Source organism: Humulus lupulus, chromosome X, assembly GCF_963169125.1.
Source record: "Humulus lupulus chromosome X, drHumLupu1.1, whole genome shotgun sequence".
Classification (NCBI taxonomy): Eukaryota; Viridiplantae; Streptophyta; class Magnoliopsida; order Rosales; family Cannabaceae; genus Humulus; species Humulus lupulus.
The window spans coordinates 114,297,600-114,312,340 of record NC_084802.1 but is presented as its reverse complement, the minus strand read 5'-3'; the positions used below and the strand labels follow the sequence as shown (position 1 = coordinate 114,312,340).

General features: G+C 40.9%; 1 protein-coding gene across 1 annotated transcript; it reads right to left on the bottom strand.

The window, feature by feature from the left end:
• Positions 1-10,909: 10,909 nt before the first annotated feature.
• On the bottom strand, positions 10,910-13,049 carry LOC133806174 (uncharacterized). The gene is made up of 4 exons (XM_062244297.1): positions 12,837-13,049; positions 11,954-12,153; positions 11,271-11,676; positions 10,910-11,185 (listed from the first exon to the last, which is right to left on the bottom strand). Exons 1-4 carry the CDS (start codon positions 13,047-13,049, stop codon positions 10,910-10,912), a joined length of 1,095 nt encoding a protein of 364 aa, XP_062100281.1.
• Positions 13,050-14,741: the final 1,692 nt, after the last annotated feature.

Sequence of the window (14,741 nt, the reverse complement as noted above, 5' to 3'; positions counted from 1 at the left end):
ACCCTAGAAGCAGCCATTTAATTGGCCCGGGGACAAGCTGCGTCAACTTCTCAACCAGATCAGCCACCAAGTGCACCACAACAACAGGCCCCAAACCCAAGTCCCCCGCTTCAGCCAACAAGCCCTCAAAGGCCAGAGCAACCACATACTAGTCAACAGGATATCCCATATCAAGATCCTGAGTAGCAGCCACCTTCTCGTGCTGGTTGAGATAATCCCTAGCGTGAAAGGTAGAATAGGGGCGGGCCCAACGACTGAGGAACCAAATCAACCGAGCAGGGGGCAACGTCCTTCTGCTAACAGAAGACACGTCGAGTCAAGCTTTGTGGTCAGGGGCCCCCACGACATAATAATGCCAGGGGACCCACCGACCAACGTAGGCCTCCCCCTGACGCTTAGGAGATGCCAGCTAGAGGAGGAAACTGTGCGACCAGCCAGTCGCGCCATATTCGGTCGCATTTCAAGGACGGTCATGAGTATAATGAAGCTGATTCCGTCAGAGGGAATGCTGGTCGAGGTCAAGGAGAGAGAGGTGGGGAAAGGAATCCCCCACCAAGAGAAAATAGGCCTATGAGCCAGAACGCTGGGGGGCAGCCTAATGTCTTTGATCGGTTGGGCACTAGCAAGCAAAGGCACAGAGATGACGATTTGAGGGAAGTTCTCAACGACAGGCACGAAAGGCACGATGAGTACTCTCCTCCGGCACCAGTCGCCCCAGCGATCCCAGACGCCGTGCAGGCCCAGATCGATGCCTTAAACTAGGCTGTCCAACAGCTGGTAGGGAGCTGAACATCCCACGTTGAGTATGATCGGAGAAGGGGCACTCCTTTCATACAGAGAATAGCAATGGCAAAAACCCTTAGCAAATTCAAGATGCCAGTATTGCCCAATTTTGATGGATATGGGGACCCAGTATCTCACGTGAACAAGTTAGAAATAGAGATGGACATCCAGAAGGTGTCGGATGATGCTCACTGTAGGATCTTTCCGGCCACCCTATCTAACATCGCTCAGGATTGGTTTTTTAAATTCCCTCCTGCTAGCGTAGTATCGTGGGAAATGTTCGTGAATGAATTCTACTGGAAATTCTATGTTGGTCATGTTCACCCGACTGAAGCCAACCAGCTGGTCGAGACACGCTAGAAGGAGGGAGAGTCCTTAAAGGAGTATGTCCAGAGTTTTATGTGAGCCACAGCTGGAGCTAAAACAGTTGGTGATGAAGGAAAAATGATGGCCCTTACTGCTGGGGTGAGGCGCCATTCCCCCCTCTGGAATAGTTTAAGGAAGAATGGGATAAAAAGTACCCAGGAATTCATTGATTGAGCGGACCAGTACATAAAGCTCGAAGATGCAATTGCCAATGAAGGAAAATCGCCCGCGAAAGACAAGGGACCAAAGGAAGATCCCACTAAAGCCGCCAACAGGTCGGACAAACCCAATGACAACGACAAAGAAAACAGGAACAGTAAAAATGGTGGAAAGAGGGCAAATAATGAGCCTTCGACGTCCAAGAATAAGAACCCTAAGGGAAATAGGTACGAGCCAAGATTCCCCAACTATACGACCCTTGTCGAAAGCATAGCAGAGGTGTACCAGGCGACCAGCTCCAATGTCCCTTACAAGCGACCAACACCTATAAGGAAGGATATCTCCAAGAGAGATACAACAAAGTTTTGTCATTTCCACATCGACTATGGTCATGACACTAATGAGTGTAGCCAGCTGAAAGATGAGATTGAGTTCCTTATTAGACAAAGACACCTGAGGAGATATGTACGAGCCACTGGAGGTTCTCAGCGAGAGGCTCAAGGAGGCAACGAGCAGGCGCCTGTATGCCAACGCTCGCCACCTTTACAGCCAGCTCCTGTGGCAGGTACATTGTTAACCATCTGTGCGGCCCACATGTTGCAAGAGATAGTGGGAAGGCAAGGGAGCGATACGCTCGGAACTTACACCACGACCAGGACATCGAGATACTGAATGTGGAGGAGCGAACTCCCAAAAAGCTCGAACTGAAGAAGAGCTAATAACTTTCTCTGAGCTTGATGCTCAGCATGTCCGATTTCCTCATTCGGACCCTCTGGTCGTGGACGTCCAAATAGCCAACATGATGGTCAAAAGGGTGTTAGTTGACACAGGGAGCTTAGTAAATATCTTATACAAGTCTTCATTGGAGAGAATGAAGTTGTCAGTGAAGGACCTAGAGCCATGCAACCAAACCATATATGGTTTTTTCTGGTGAAGGGCTTGCGCCAGCAGGGTCGATTAGGTTTTCGATTACAGTAGGAACTGCGCTTGCGAATAATACATTACTCACTAATTTTATAGTAGTGATTGTCCTTCCTCATACAATGCTGTAATTGGAAGACCTATTCTGGTCGACCTGCGAGCTGTAACCTCGGTTTGGCGCCTTGCCATGAAATTCCCAACTGGCGTAGGGGTAGGATGTATGTTGGGAAATCAACGAGAAGCGAGGGAATGCTATAATTCCTTGATTACTAAGGCAAAGAGAGGTGGATCGAGGGAAGTCACCAGAAAAGAGTTGCAATTGGCCGATGAAATACAAGCCCAATCAGGTGAGCGCGTCACCAAATAGGGTGTTACCCAAAGTGAGGATAGGGATTTAGATCCTCGCTTTGTGGATTTTGATGAAGAAGTAGGACCAATCGAGGACCTCGAAGAGGTCCAACTCAATGAGGCAGATCCCACCAGGGTTGTGAAAGTCAGTAAAAACTTAGAGACAACAGTAAAGCAAAAGCTAGTGGAATTTTTGAAGAAAAACCAGGAAGTCTTTGCCTGGTCGCATAAAGACATGGTTGGAATTGACCCAACAGTTATCAACCATGTCTTGAAGATAGATAAAAGCTTTCCACTAGTACAATAGGAAAGAAGGCTGCTCGACAAAAACAGATCGAAGGCTCTAAAAGACGAAGTCGAGAAGCTAAAGGTGAATGGATTCATCAGGGTATCATTTTATCCATCTTGGGTCTCTAATCCCGTACTAGTACCCAAGCCACATGGAAAATGGAGAACATGCGTGGATTTCACAGACCTTAATAAAGCTTGCCCAAAAAGATTGCTGCCCGCTCCCAAGGATCGACCAGTTGGTCGATGCCACTTCAGGGCATGAGATCCTATCATTCATGGATGCATATTCTGGGTACAATCAGATCAGTATGCACCCACCTGATGAGGATCACACTAGCTTTTGGACCGATACAGGGCTTTACTGTTACAAAGTAATGCCCTTCGGTTTGAAAAATGCTGGTGCGACTTACTTGCGATTAGTCAATCACATGTTCACAGAACTGATTGGTATAAACATGGAAGTATATGTTGATGACATGCTAGTTAAATTGAAAAAGGCAGAAGAACACATAGGGGACCTGCAAGGGTGCTTCAGCATCTTGAATAAATATCAGATGAAGCTGAATCCCCTCAAGTGTTCCTTCAGAGTTGGATCAAGGAAATTTTTGGGATTTATAGTGAACTCACGAGGTATTGAAGCTAATCCCGAAAAGATCAAGGCCCTGGTCGATATGAAATCGCCAACAAAGATAAAAGATGTTCAAAGCTTGAACGGGAGGATTGCTGCCCTAAGTAGATTTATCTCTAAATCGACGGACAAGTTGTAACGTCCTACGTTTTCGGGTACCTTTAAACGACTCGGGTCGGGATTTTTTCCCCCAGGTTAAGAATATTAAATTAAATAATATTATATTTTGTTTGTAAGTATTCCATGAGTTATTGCTAGCCAAAATATGAATTTTGTGATTTTAAAAGTCAAGATAAGACTTTCGGTCCTGGACCGACACAAAAACCCTGATCGGGTAAAATCTCAGAAAATAAAATGAAAAATCATGGAAATTATATTTTGGGCATAAAATACATTCATAAAAGTTAAAGTTTGGTCAAAAATAATAAACCTAAAAGAAAATGGAAATTTTAAGGCATTTTGTGTTAAATGCCTAATTTTGCCGAAATGGGGAATTTTATTCCATGAATGGACCTTAGGTTAAATTTTATTATGTGATTAATTAAATTAAATGTGAGAGACATTAAATTTAATTAATTAATGTTAAGTTTGGTGATTAAAACTTAATAAGAGTGAAAAAAGGTGTCAAAAGCCAATTTGGACTTTTCTTCTTATGAAACCTTTATTAACCTTTATAAAAAAAAAAAATTTAATGATCACATATATGGCAAAGGGTGGCCGGCCATGTGCTATTTTAGAGTGGTGTGAATCCAATTTTATAAACTTTAACTCCCATTTAATTAAGAAGTCAAGTGGGCAAGTGGGTAGAAAAGCACTCAAGTGTTTTGTGATATTTTGAAGAGTTGTGTGAGCCATTCTAACCCCCAAATCCGACCACTCTCCCTCCCTCATTCACTCTCATCTGATTTTTGAAGACTCTCTCAAGTGTTCTCTCCATTTTCAACCCCAAGAACACCAAAGAAACTTGGAAGCTAAGTCTTGGTCTAGGAAGGGTTTTCCCTAAGGTAAAGTTTCATTAATCTAGACTTTTGTCAAGTTTTAATCATAGAGTTTCAAATAGCTAATTACCTATGTTGTTGGGGGAAGTTGGTTAGGGTTTTTGAAAGGTTTTGGAGGAGCCAAAGCTAATAGGAAGGTCAAAACCTTAAGCAAGAACACCAAAGAGGTAAAAAGTTTACTTTTGATGATTTTGCTGTAGGGTATTTAGTTTTAAGCATTATTTTGTATATTTAATGCTTAAAGTTTCTTGTTGGTGATGTAATAAGGTTATGGTAGTTGTTTAATAATTTTTATGATGCATGTGTATTGATGTTTGAAAATGGGAACCAAAACCCCCAAGGGTTTTTGTAGGATACCCTAAAACAAAACATGTTTTAAGCTGTGACTTCCAAGGGGTCAAGCAGTCACTGTATATTGTTTTTGTAAAATTAAATTGTACTGTGATGTTGTTGAGATTGAGTACATAAAATTGAGCTTTTGAAACACTAAAAAATGTTTAGAAATGAGTAAGTTATGCTATTTCAAAGTTTAGGTAAAAAACTGTTTTTTCGTATTCTTATTTTCGGAACCAAGTTTGGACAGCCACTGTATAGGGAAAATGAAGCCAGTTTTTTCTAAAATTTTGTGGACATATTTCTGGCATAACCTATTATTCTACTGTAAAATTTGGTAAGAAAATATTGAACGGTTTGAAAGTTATTAACTGTCAAAGTTTGGAAAAAATAAGGACTTGAAAATAAGGTCATTTTTACCTCATTGTTGGAAAATGATTTCACCAATAAAAAATGCTCATTTTGACCTAATATTTTACAAAGACCTAAATGGCATAACAAAAATGGAATTGAGAAATTTTGGTAACAATTGGGTAAGTAAATTTCAAGTTATGAACTAACGAAGTATGTAGTTAAAAATGTGAAAAATAGGCTTTTCACACTTAGTGTAAAAATGAGATTTTGGAACATAAGGTAAAAAGTAAAATTTTGCTTATTTCAAGATATAAATTGGTAAGTCTTGAAATCATATTTTCACTAAAATTACCCCTTTGAGTTTAAATGAATTATTTTTATTAAAAAGTTTTTATTCTTTCTAAAAATAAGAGATTTAATTTATTAATAGTTAATAAATTAAAAGAGGGTTTAAAACCCTATATTTTGAGAAAATAATTAAATGAATTATTTTTCTAGTAAGTAAAAATTGATTAATTGCTTTTGGAAAATTAATTAGTCAAGATGAGAAATTTATAACGATTTTCCTAATTAAGACAAATTAGGCAATTTTCTTAAATCGGTTTTTAGATATTAAAACCTTAAGAAAACTAAAAGGAAAATTTAAAGAGTTTATTTTCTTTAAAAATAATTAAGGAATTTATTTGTATTTTCAGGATATAATACCGGCTAAAATCTTACATATTTTAACCAACTAGTCGAAGGTGCGGGTTAATAGCGATACCTTGAAAGAATAAGATTTTTAGCAGGTTGTGGGGAAATACCATTGTGATACCCGAGCCTAGGTATCGAGACCTTAGGATAGGTCTCCCCGAGACTTAGGGTTTAGTCTCGAATATTTTGTATGACTTTCCTTCATAGGTTTAAAACCAAATAAGGATTATAAATCCTTACAAATGACTTTTATTAAAATGACCAAACTGCCCAAAATAATAATAATGAATTATGAGTGCCATAATTAATCCGAGTATACTGTATGGATAACTACAGTATTGGCTAAGCGTAACTGGACTGAACGTTGGAGGGTGAAAACCTGCTGAGCGCTAAGGACTCCAAGTAAGTCAACTTATATTGTATGGCTGCAACATGAAATGATTATTGTCTTGTATGTTAGTATAGGGATACATGCACATATATAGGCTGTCAGAGAAAGTTGCTTAGAGACGTTAGTCTAGTGAGTGATGATTTAGAAAATATGAACGGTAGAAGTCCGTCATATCCTAGACGGTTGATCCCCGTCACACTGCTTGATTTTATTTATGTTCGGTTCATTACCGCGACGAGTGGCCATGAGATGAGGATAAGCTGGTTAAACCTAGGGGCGCCAAGATAAATGGGACCTAGGGGCCCTCATGCTTACTTAATCAATGGACGGTTAGAATCCGAGCAAGTGCTCTGATAAGTTATTCCCAGATAGCAGCCGTGAATATTGGCCATTCTGTGAGAGTGCCTAGAGATACTAGGGGTTGCCAAGATTGAGTGAGGCTGAACACCCTAGGGGCAGCTGCTCACCAGCACCACTGATTAACATAGAAGTCTCCGTAAAACCGTGTAAATTGGATTACACTCTTGAATAAGTAGCGATGCCCTAGGTAACACGATAGTTACCCTTGATGAGAATATTTATTGGCTAGATCTTAGTGAGGAGACTCAGTTCTCTTTTACAGATTAGCAATTATGTTGGAGGGTGCGTTACACCTGAATTGTTGGAAATTGTCGAGCGTTGGTCTCGAATTATATTGTGATATAATATATCTGCTTGCTTCGGGATTTTCTGAGTGCAGGGATATAATTGTTGATAAGATATAGTTGTGGTATAATATATCTGCTTGCTCTGGGATTTTCTGAGTGCAGGGATATAATTGTTGATAAGATATAGTTGTGATATAATATATCTGCTTGTTCTGGGATTTTTCTGAGTGCAGGATTTTTATCTAGATATGAATTAATTTATCCTTGGTTATCAGGCATGACCATAAGTTTTCCAGGACGCTTTAGCGTTCTTGAAATTGATTGTGTAGGGTCCCGGATGGGTCCGGAACCCTAATTCTCTACATGCTTTGTTTGAAAGTTGATCTTACTAAGCGTTTTCGCTTACCTAGTTGTTTCATGTTGTAGGTAAGAGCAAGGGCAAGGCAGAGTAGTGAGCGCTGGAGTCTTCCTTGCAAATGTACATGTGGACCGACCTTTTGGGAAGCCTTTTTATTTTTGGAAATGTTGTGTAATTTTCCTAAACTAGGCTCATTCTAATCTTTATAAAACATGTTTGTAACTAAATGTTAAGTATGGCCATACGACTTTTTAAAAAGTTTTTTTTTTCTATGGGTTTTTGAGACATTTTATTAAATGAAAACATTTATATTTCCGCATTATTGAGTCTTGAAAAAGTGGGACGTTACACAAGTGCATCCCACTTTTTAATCTACTTAGGGGAAATAAGAAATTTGAGTGGATGGAGGAGTGCGAGCAGGATTTCCAGGCCTTAAAGTCTCATATGTCGCAGCCACTAATCCTATCTAAGCCAGTTGATAAAGAAGCTTTATTCACCTATTTTTCGGCACAGAATGTGCTGCTACTGCTCTCTTGGTAAGGGAGGAGGAAAATGTGCAAAAAGTTGTATATTATATAATCAAAAGGCTAATAGGAGCAGAACTGCAGTATCCGCCCATTGAAAAATTATCCTACTGCTTAATCTTAGCCTCCAGAAAGCTACGACCATACTTTTAAGCTCACTCCATCACAGTGCTAACTGACCAGCCCCTACGACAAGTTCTGTAGAAACCGGAGGCCGCTGGTCGATTATTAAAATGGGCAGTTGAGCTTGGGCAGTTTGAAATTTCTTACTCACCACGAGCAGTAGTAAAAGGACAAGCTTTAGTAGACTTTGTCGCAGAGCTCACTAGGCATCCAGATAATGAACAGATAGAAGAGCTTGAGCCTTAAAGCCAAACTCCCCCTTGGAAGTTATTTACAGACTACTCTTTTAATGAACATCACACTGGAGCCAGAGTAATTTTAGTGACACCTGAAGGACATCGATTCCACTACGCAATCAGATTTGATTTCATAGTGTCTAATAATGAGGCTGAGTATGAAGCGTTGCTTGCAGGTTTACGATTAGCCAGGGACATGAACATAAAGTCACTTGAAATTTATAGTGACTCTTAGTTGGTGGTTAATCAGATTACTGGAGAATATCAAGCTAGGAGTCTGAAGATGGTTGCTTATCTGAACAAAGCAAATGATTTGTTGGCGTAGTTTGGAAGAAATACTCTCCAGCAAGTACCTCGCGACCAGAACTCAAACGCTGATGCTTTGGCCAAATTAGCAAGTGCAAAGGATGTTGACACCCTGAATATAGTGCCTGTTGAGCGGTTGTCCGCAACAAGCATCAAAACAGAAGAAACCTCTATGGTAATTCAGGCAGCAGATACATGGATGTCACCTTTGATTGAGTACTTGATGCACAAAGTGTTGTTGACGGACAAAAACAAAGCAAGAGCCCTCCAGAGGCAGGCTGCTCGGTTTATTTTGGTCGACGAAATTCTATACAAAAGAGGGTACTCAATGCCACTCCTATGGTGTGTTTCAAAAGAAAAGGCCAAAGAATTAATGCGAGAAGTCCATGAAGGTTTCTGCGGGGATCACGCTGGGGGGTAGAGTTTATCAAAGAAGATCCTAAGGCAAGGATACTTCTGTCCAACAATGAATGAAGATTCTGTGGACTTTATTCGAAAATGCGACAAGTGTCAGAGATTCTCCAAGATACCATGAGCAACCCCTAATTAGCTAAAACAGATGCAAAGCCCGTGGCCATTCGCAGTGTGGGGAATAGATTTGATTGGGTCTTTACCCACAAGAAAAGGCAACGTCAAATATGCCATGGTATCTATTGATTACTTCACAAAGTGGACCGAAGCTGAGCCACTTGCAACCATAACGACCAAGAAAGTTCTGGATTTCATGGTCAAGAACATAGTATGTTGATATGGATTGCTAAGAAAAATTATCTCAGACAACGGCACGTAGTTCGATAGTGATCTGTTCACGGATTTTTGCGAAAGGCATGGGATTATGAAAAGCTTTTCTTCAGTAGCTCATCCGCAAGCAAACGGCCAAGTTGAGGCTGTCAACAAAACACTATAGGATACTCTGAAGGAAAGGCTTGCAGAAGCAAATGGGGCCTGGCCAGAATAGTGTCCTGAAGTCCTTTGGTCGTACAAAACGTCACATCGAACAGTACAGGGTCATACTCCATTTTCTTTGGCTTATGGATATGAGGCTATGTTGCTTGTTGAATTAGATCCGCCATCACATCGACGAATGGCATACGACCAAGACACTAATAGCCAGTTATTAATGGAATCTTTGTATTTGGTCGATGAAAGGCGTGAGCAAGCCCAACTCCGAGTATCAGCTTACCAACAAAAGGTCGCCTGGTATTTCAACTCTAAAGTACGTGAAAGAAAATTTAATGTGGGAGATCTGGTACTAAGAAGAGTTTTCCTTAACACCCGCGATCAAGCTGTTGGAGTACTTGGACCTAACTGGGAAAGACCATATCAAATCGAAGAAGTCCTCCATCCAGGCACTTATAAACTTGCTTGCTTAAATGGAGATCTCATTCCTTGCTATTGAAATTGCGAACACCTGCGCAAGTACTATCAATAAACAATTCTTCTTAAAGAATTGGCTTGTATTAAATTTACTTTAAATAAGTTTACGAACAAGGGTTAGTCAACCATGTGACTGATCGCTTATAAGTGTAAGATCATATTTTGATCACTCGTATAGACACGATTGCCCATCTATTAGGAGAAATAAAAGGGACTGTGCGCAGTTAGACAATCTTGCCAATTATTGTATTCATTACAAGTATTTGCTCATTACGTGTGTTGTTTTGCTATATTATCGTTTTTCATATATTTTTATTATGAGCAGTAATGTTCGAACAGGTCTTGGTCAAGGCAAGTGACCGAGGACCTAAAACTCCTCAATCACTTGGGGGGGCATATAAGGTATCTAGTAATTAAAGCATATCGATAAGTATATGTAAACACACGAGAAAAATAAGTGAAAGCATGCTACGGTACTTAGAGTATTTTTCAAAATTTTGTTTAAATTTTGTTAAATCAAACCAAAGTGCTATGCTAAGTTCGGTCATGCGAACAGATGTTATAATAAGATGAAAATATTATAATATCAAAAGAGAAATCCTTTACACTGCGAGCAGTTACTGCTCGGATGTAATTGTCTGTTATAAGGAAAAGCTGCCCATGCAGCAGTAAAAATATAAATTGTCTCGACATAATAAACCATAGCTTGTGTGTCTTAAACTACAAGTTAAATTTAAATAAAAACAGATAAATTTATGAAGTGGCCGGAGGATCCTGTTGAGACTTTTTTTGGGCTGTTGGATGACTATGACCCTAGCATCTTCGTTGGCACCCTCAATGCCTGTTGCTAGAGAGATCTCAGGAGACCCTTGAGCCTTCTCCTCCTCTAGGTGGGCAGCACACTTCGTCAACTCAGCCTCCCTTATAGGGTCAGGTAGACAAGTAAAGTCAGCCTTGGGGTTGCTTTTCTAGAACATGTAGAAGCATTGGAACATTGCTCCCTCGTACTTCTCCAGGTTGCGCACGTTGGCCTCCTCAAGGTCAGAAACCTCTTTGCGGCTGATTTCCAACTCCTATTGAAGCTTGTGGGCTTCTCGATAGTTTATCAGTGAGGCTTCTTTGTACTTATCTTTGGAGGCAGTAATTTTGGCAACAGTGTCTGCTTTCTTCTTCAATTCCTCCTCGAGCTTGGCGATCTTAGCCTCAGCTACTCGCAACTCTTCAGTGTGCTTGGCTTCAACCACCTTATGCTCCTCGACCAGCCTCTCTTCAGCCGCCTTGATCTCTTCAGCCTTCTTGGCAACCACCTCCTCCGAGCAGCGCCAACTGGTACTCACAGTCAGAATCCCCTGCGATAAGAAGATAAAAGTGAAAAGGCTGTTAGTATCTATCAGAGAGATGAACAATCAAACCATAATGGAAGTGACGTCTTACTGTGAGTAGTTCGTTCAGCCCACGGCTGAGGAGCTGGCCGACCGGCATGGTATGAGTGTTGTTGAAAGATTCCAAACTATGCCGGTGTCTGGACAGTTTCTTCAACCTGTCACTGGCCGAAGTGCAATCAGAGTTCAATATCGCCTCGACTAGAGTTTTATCTGGCTGAGTAGCAGGACTTGGGTTAGCAGGAGCTGAAGGATTCTGGTCGATGGGCGCTGGAGGAGTCTGGCCGGTAGGGCTTGGAGGGGGAGTTGTCTCTTTGGAAGGAGTTGGTGCAGGAGGGTCCTCTGTCCGAGCCCTCTTTACAGATGGGTCACTGCAGCCTTCTCCTGGCTGGCACCTATTCGATTTCTTCCTGCTCGCAGGAGTGACGAAAGTAGGGTTGGTGTACAAGTCGAAGGCTCTGCAAGGAAGGAAACATACGAACAGTCAGACAATATAATTAGAGGTGCTTGCTAAATCGAAGAAATGAGAGTAAAGAAATTATAAATAAAATATCCGAGCTACAACTACTGGTTGCTACATTATTTACTGTACAACTAATACACTCACTCTCTGGCTTGAAGAAGTCTGAATTTAAACTAGGCGTGTATTTAAAGTTGCCGTCCCCATCAAATAAATGACAAGGAATGGGCAAACTGTTTAAGAGTGAAAAGTCAATACCGTTCTCATCCGAAGACTCTAGAGTAGGCTCATGATGCTCAGAGGCCTTCTGCTTGCCCTTTCCTGGTGGAGCAGGGGCAGCAGCTGCTCGCAGGGTGTTGGAAGGTTCCCTGATAGTCACTCCTGTTGTCCTCCTCCTCGAAGGTTGTGACACATGGTGGTGCTGATCGGGAACTTCTTCACCGGTAGCACTCCCTGCAGTTGTTTCCCTCACATCCTGGTGAGGGGCCAAAAGGCTAACCAACCTTAGATTATTCTCCGGGACCAGCTCTTTGATGCTTTTTTCTATATTGGTCATACTGGCCAGGGATGTTGCTCATATCTCCTTCTCTGGAGTAGGAGCTGGTCTGTGCCATGGACCTGAATAACACCAAGGTTCTAAGGAGTGTGCAGAAAAGTTAAAGGAAATGAATGACCGGTGAATAAATAACTTACCTCCTTCAGTGAAGGCTAGATTGTTGGCGACCAGATCCATTGTTAAAAAGTACTCTTGGAAGTACTTTCACACGTTGGACTTGTGGGTAATATCACTAAGGAAAGTGCGAGCAGATTCTTGGTGATAGAAGTGAAAGAACCCCGTGTTTTTTTTGTTGGGGTTGGATTTGAGATCAAAGAGAGAATTGATCTCATGTGGCGTCGGAACGGGCCACTTCTTATGGTTGTAAAGAATATAGAGAGCAAAGAGCACTCTATATCCGTTTGGGGTGATTTGGAAGGGGGCGACCTCGAAATAGTTGGCCACCCCCTGGAAAAATGGATGAAGAGGCAAGGTTGCCCTTGCCTCAATATGATATCTCGACCAGGCACTGAAGGCGCCCCAGGTAGGTTTGCTCGCTAGTCGATGGATTGTTTGATTAGGGTTACCCTAGGAAGTCCGTACTTCTTGAGGTAATTCCTTACCATCCTAGCTGTAATATTGCTAGGAGGTGCAACGTACCATTCGACCTTTGGTCGAAGGACATCTTGAAGGCAGGCTTTTATTTGGATTTCTTGCAAGGAAGTTTTTTCAGACTGAGGGCTGGTCGATGGATTTTCAGCCTGAGGAGCAGGCTGTTCGACAGGAGGAGTGGCTGTTTTCTTTCTCTTTTGAGCAATGGATTTTACTCGACCCATGTTTGTTGGACTGATCGAAGGTTTATTAAAAGGGTTATGAGAAAAAGGAGTTTCAAGAATTTGTAGCAAAGGTTGTTCCTGATCTTCGAGTAACTGTGTGAGCAAGTCGTCGTCGATCGGCTTCTCACCTCCCCTCGGGTCGTGCATGAAAATCTGCGTACAGAGAAGGGGAGATGAGAATCTATGGCCAATAGACTAAAGAAGTGGAAGCGTTGGGATAACGTTGCTCGTGTATAAAAGTTAAACTTTTATACGACCAGCATCATCCTAACGTAAACACTAAATAATATGCGAACAACTTGGAAAACAGATTAAAAAGTATAAGTGAAAAGTTTTTCAGAAAAAACTTTTCACTCTGAAAGGGCGGGAAAAACCCAGTTTTTTCTGCATGCTTAAAAATCAAAATTTTACTTTGATTTGACGCCCTAACTCAATATTCTTAACTCCCAAGCCAATTCCTAGGCCTCCTGTAGTGTTTTTTCCTTATCTTATTGTGCTCATATCTACATACCCATTTACCCCAAAACAATTTTTTCCAAGAACATGCAAGAACTCAAAGGCCGAAACAGATATAAAACAGATATTGCATTTCAGCGACTGAAAAGTTTGAGAAACTTACTTGAATAAAGATTGGAGCGAATTTCCAAGATGCTAAGTGGCTGGGAAGAAATTCCGTGAGTCGCCAAGATTGTCCGAGTTTCTGGGTATTTTACGCTCTATTCTTCAGTGTTCTTGAGGAGAAAGTAAAAGGTAAAAAGTAAAAAATGATTTTTAGGGGTTATTTATATTGGTCGTAGTGTAGTTACCAAGGTAATGATGAGAGGTTATTTTTCGAGGCATGGGAAAACGTGATAGCCATCCAACACCTTTATGGGAAACTGCAGCGATATGATTGGTTGCCTTTTTTGAAAAGGCATGGATGGCTCTGATAAATTTGACAAGGCATATGTAAAGTCGGTTGTCTAAGTTTACTTTATTATGGTCGCAGTAAAATAAACTTGGGGGGCAAATGTTTACCCAAAAACGACCCCTGATGATGTGGCAGGATTGACATGCACGTGGAAGGCACATGGCAGCTTTAGGTGGATGCATCCTAATCGACCCTCGATCAAAAAGTTGTTGATTTGTCAAGTGTCATACTTATATGCGACCGGCCTGATTGCATACTTACTGTTACTTCCTTTATTTGTGCAAATCTATAATTATGCACTAATGATAGTTTCTTTTATTACCTAGATATGCTAGTCTTAATGGTAATTAGGGCCCATCGGCCCATGTAATATTCTTGAGCCTATAAATAAGAATCAAAGGGCTCAAGGAAAAAGACTTTTGGACTTTTGGTCTTTTTACTCTGAGAGAAAAATAGAGTGTGATTATTCATTGAAGTTGTAATCTTCCCAAGGCTGGTGAAACTCATGAACCCTAGTTCATTGATCATAGTATTGGAATTCTACATCAATAAGAACATTAAGTGGACGTAGGTCATTACCATCCAATTGGAGCCGAACCACTATAAATCGTTTGTGTTATTTATTTTTCAATTTGATTTTTCTTCTTGATTTCATCTCATTTCATATTGTTTATCTGACTCCGTGTCGTTGACTAATTTGAGGGTCAATAATGTCTTAAGAGGTTTAATCAACTCAGGGATTTAAAAGAAATAAATAATGGTGAGAAATTATGTTGCTAAAT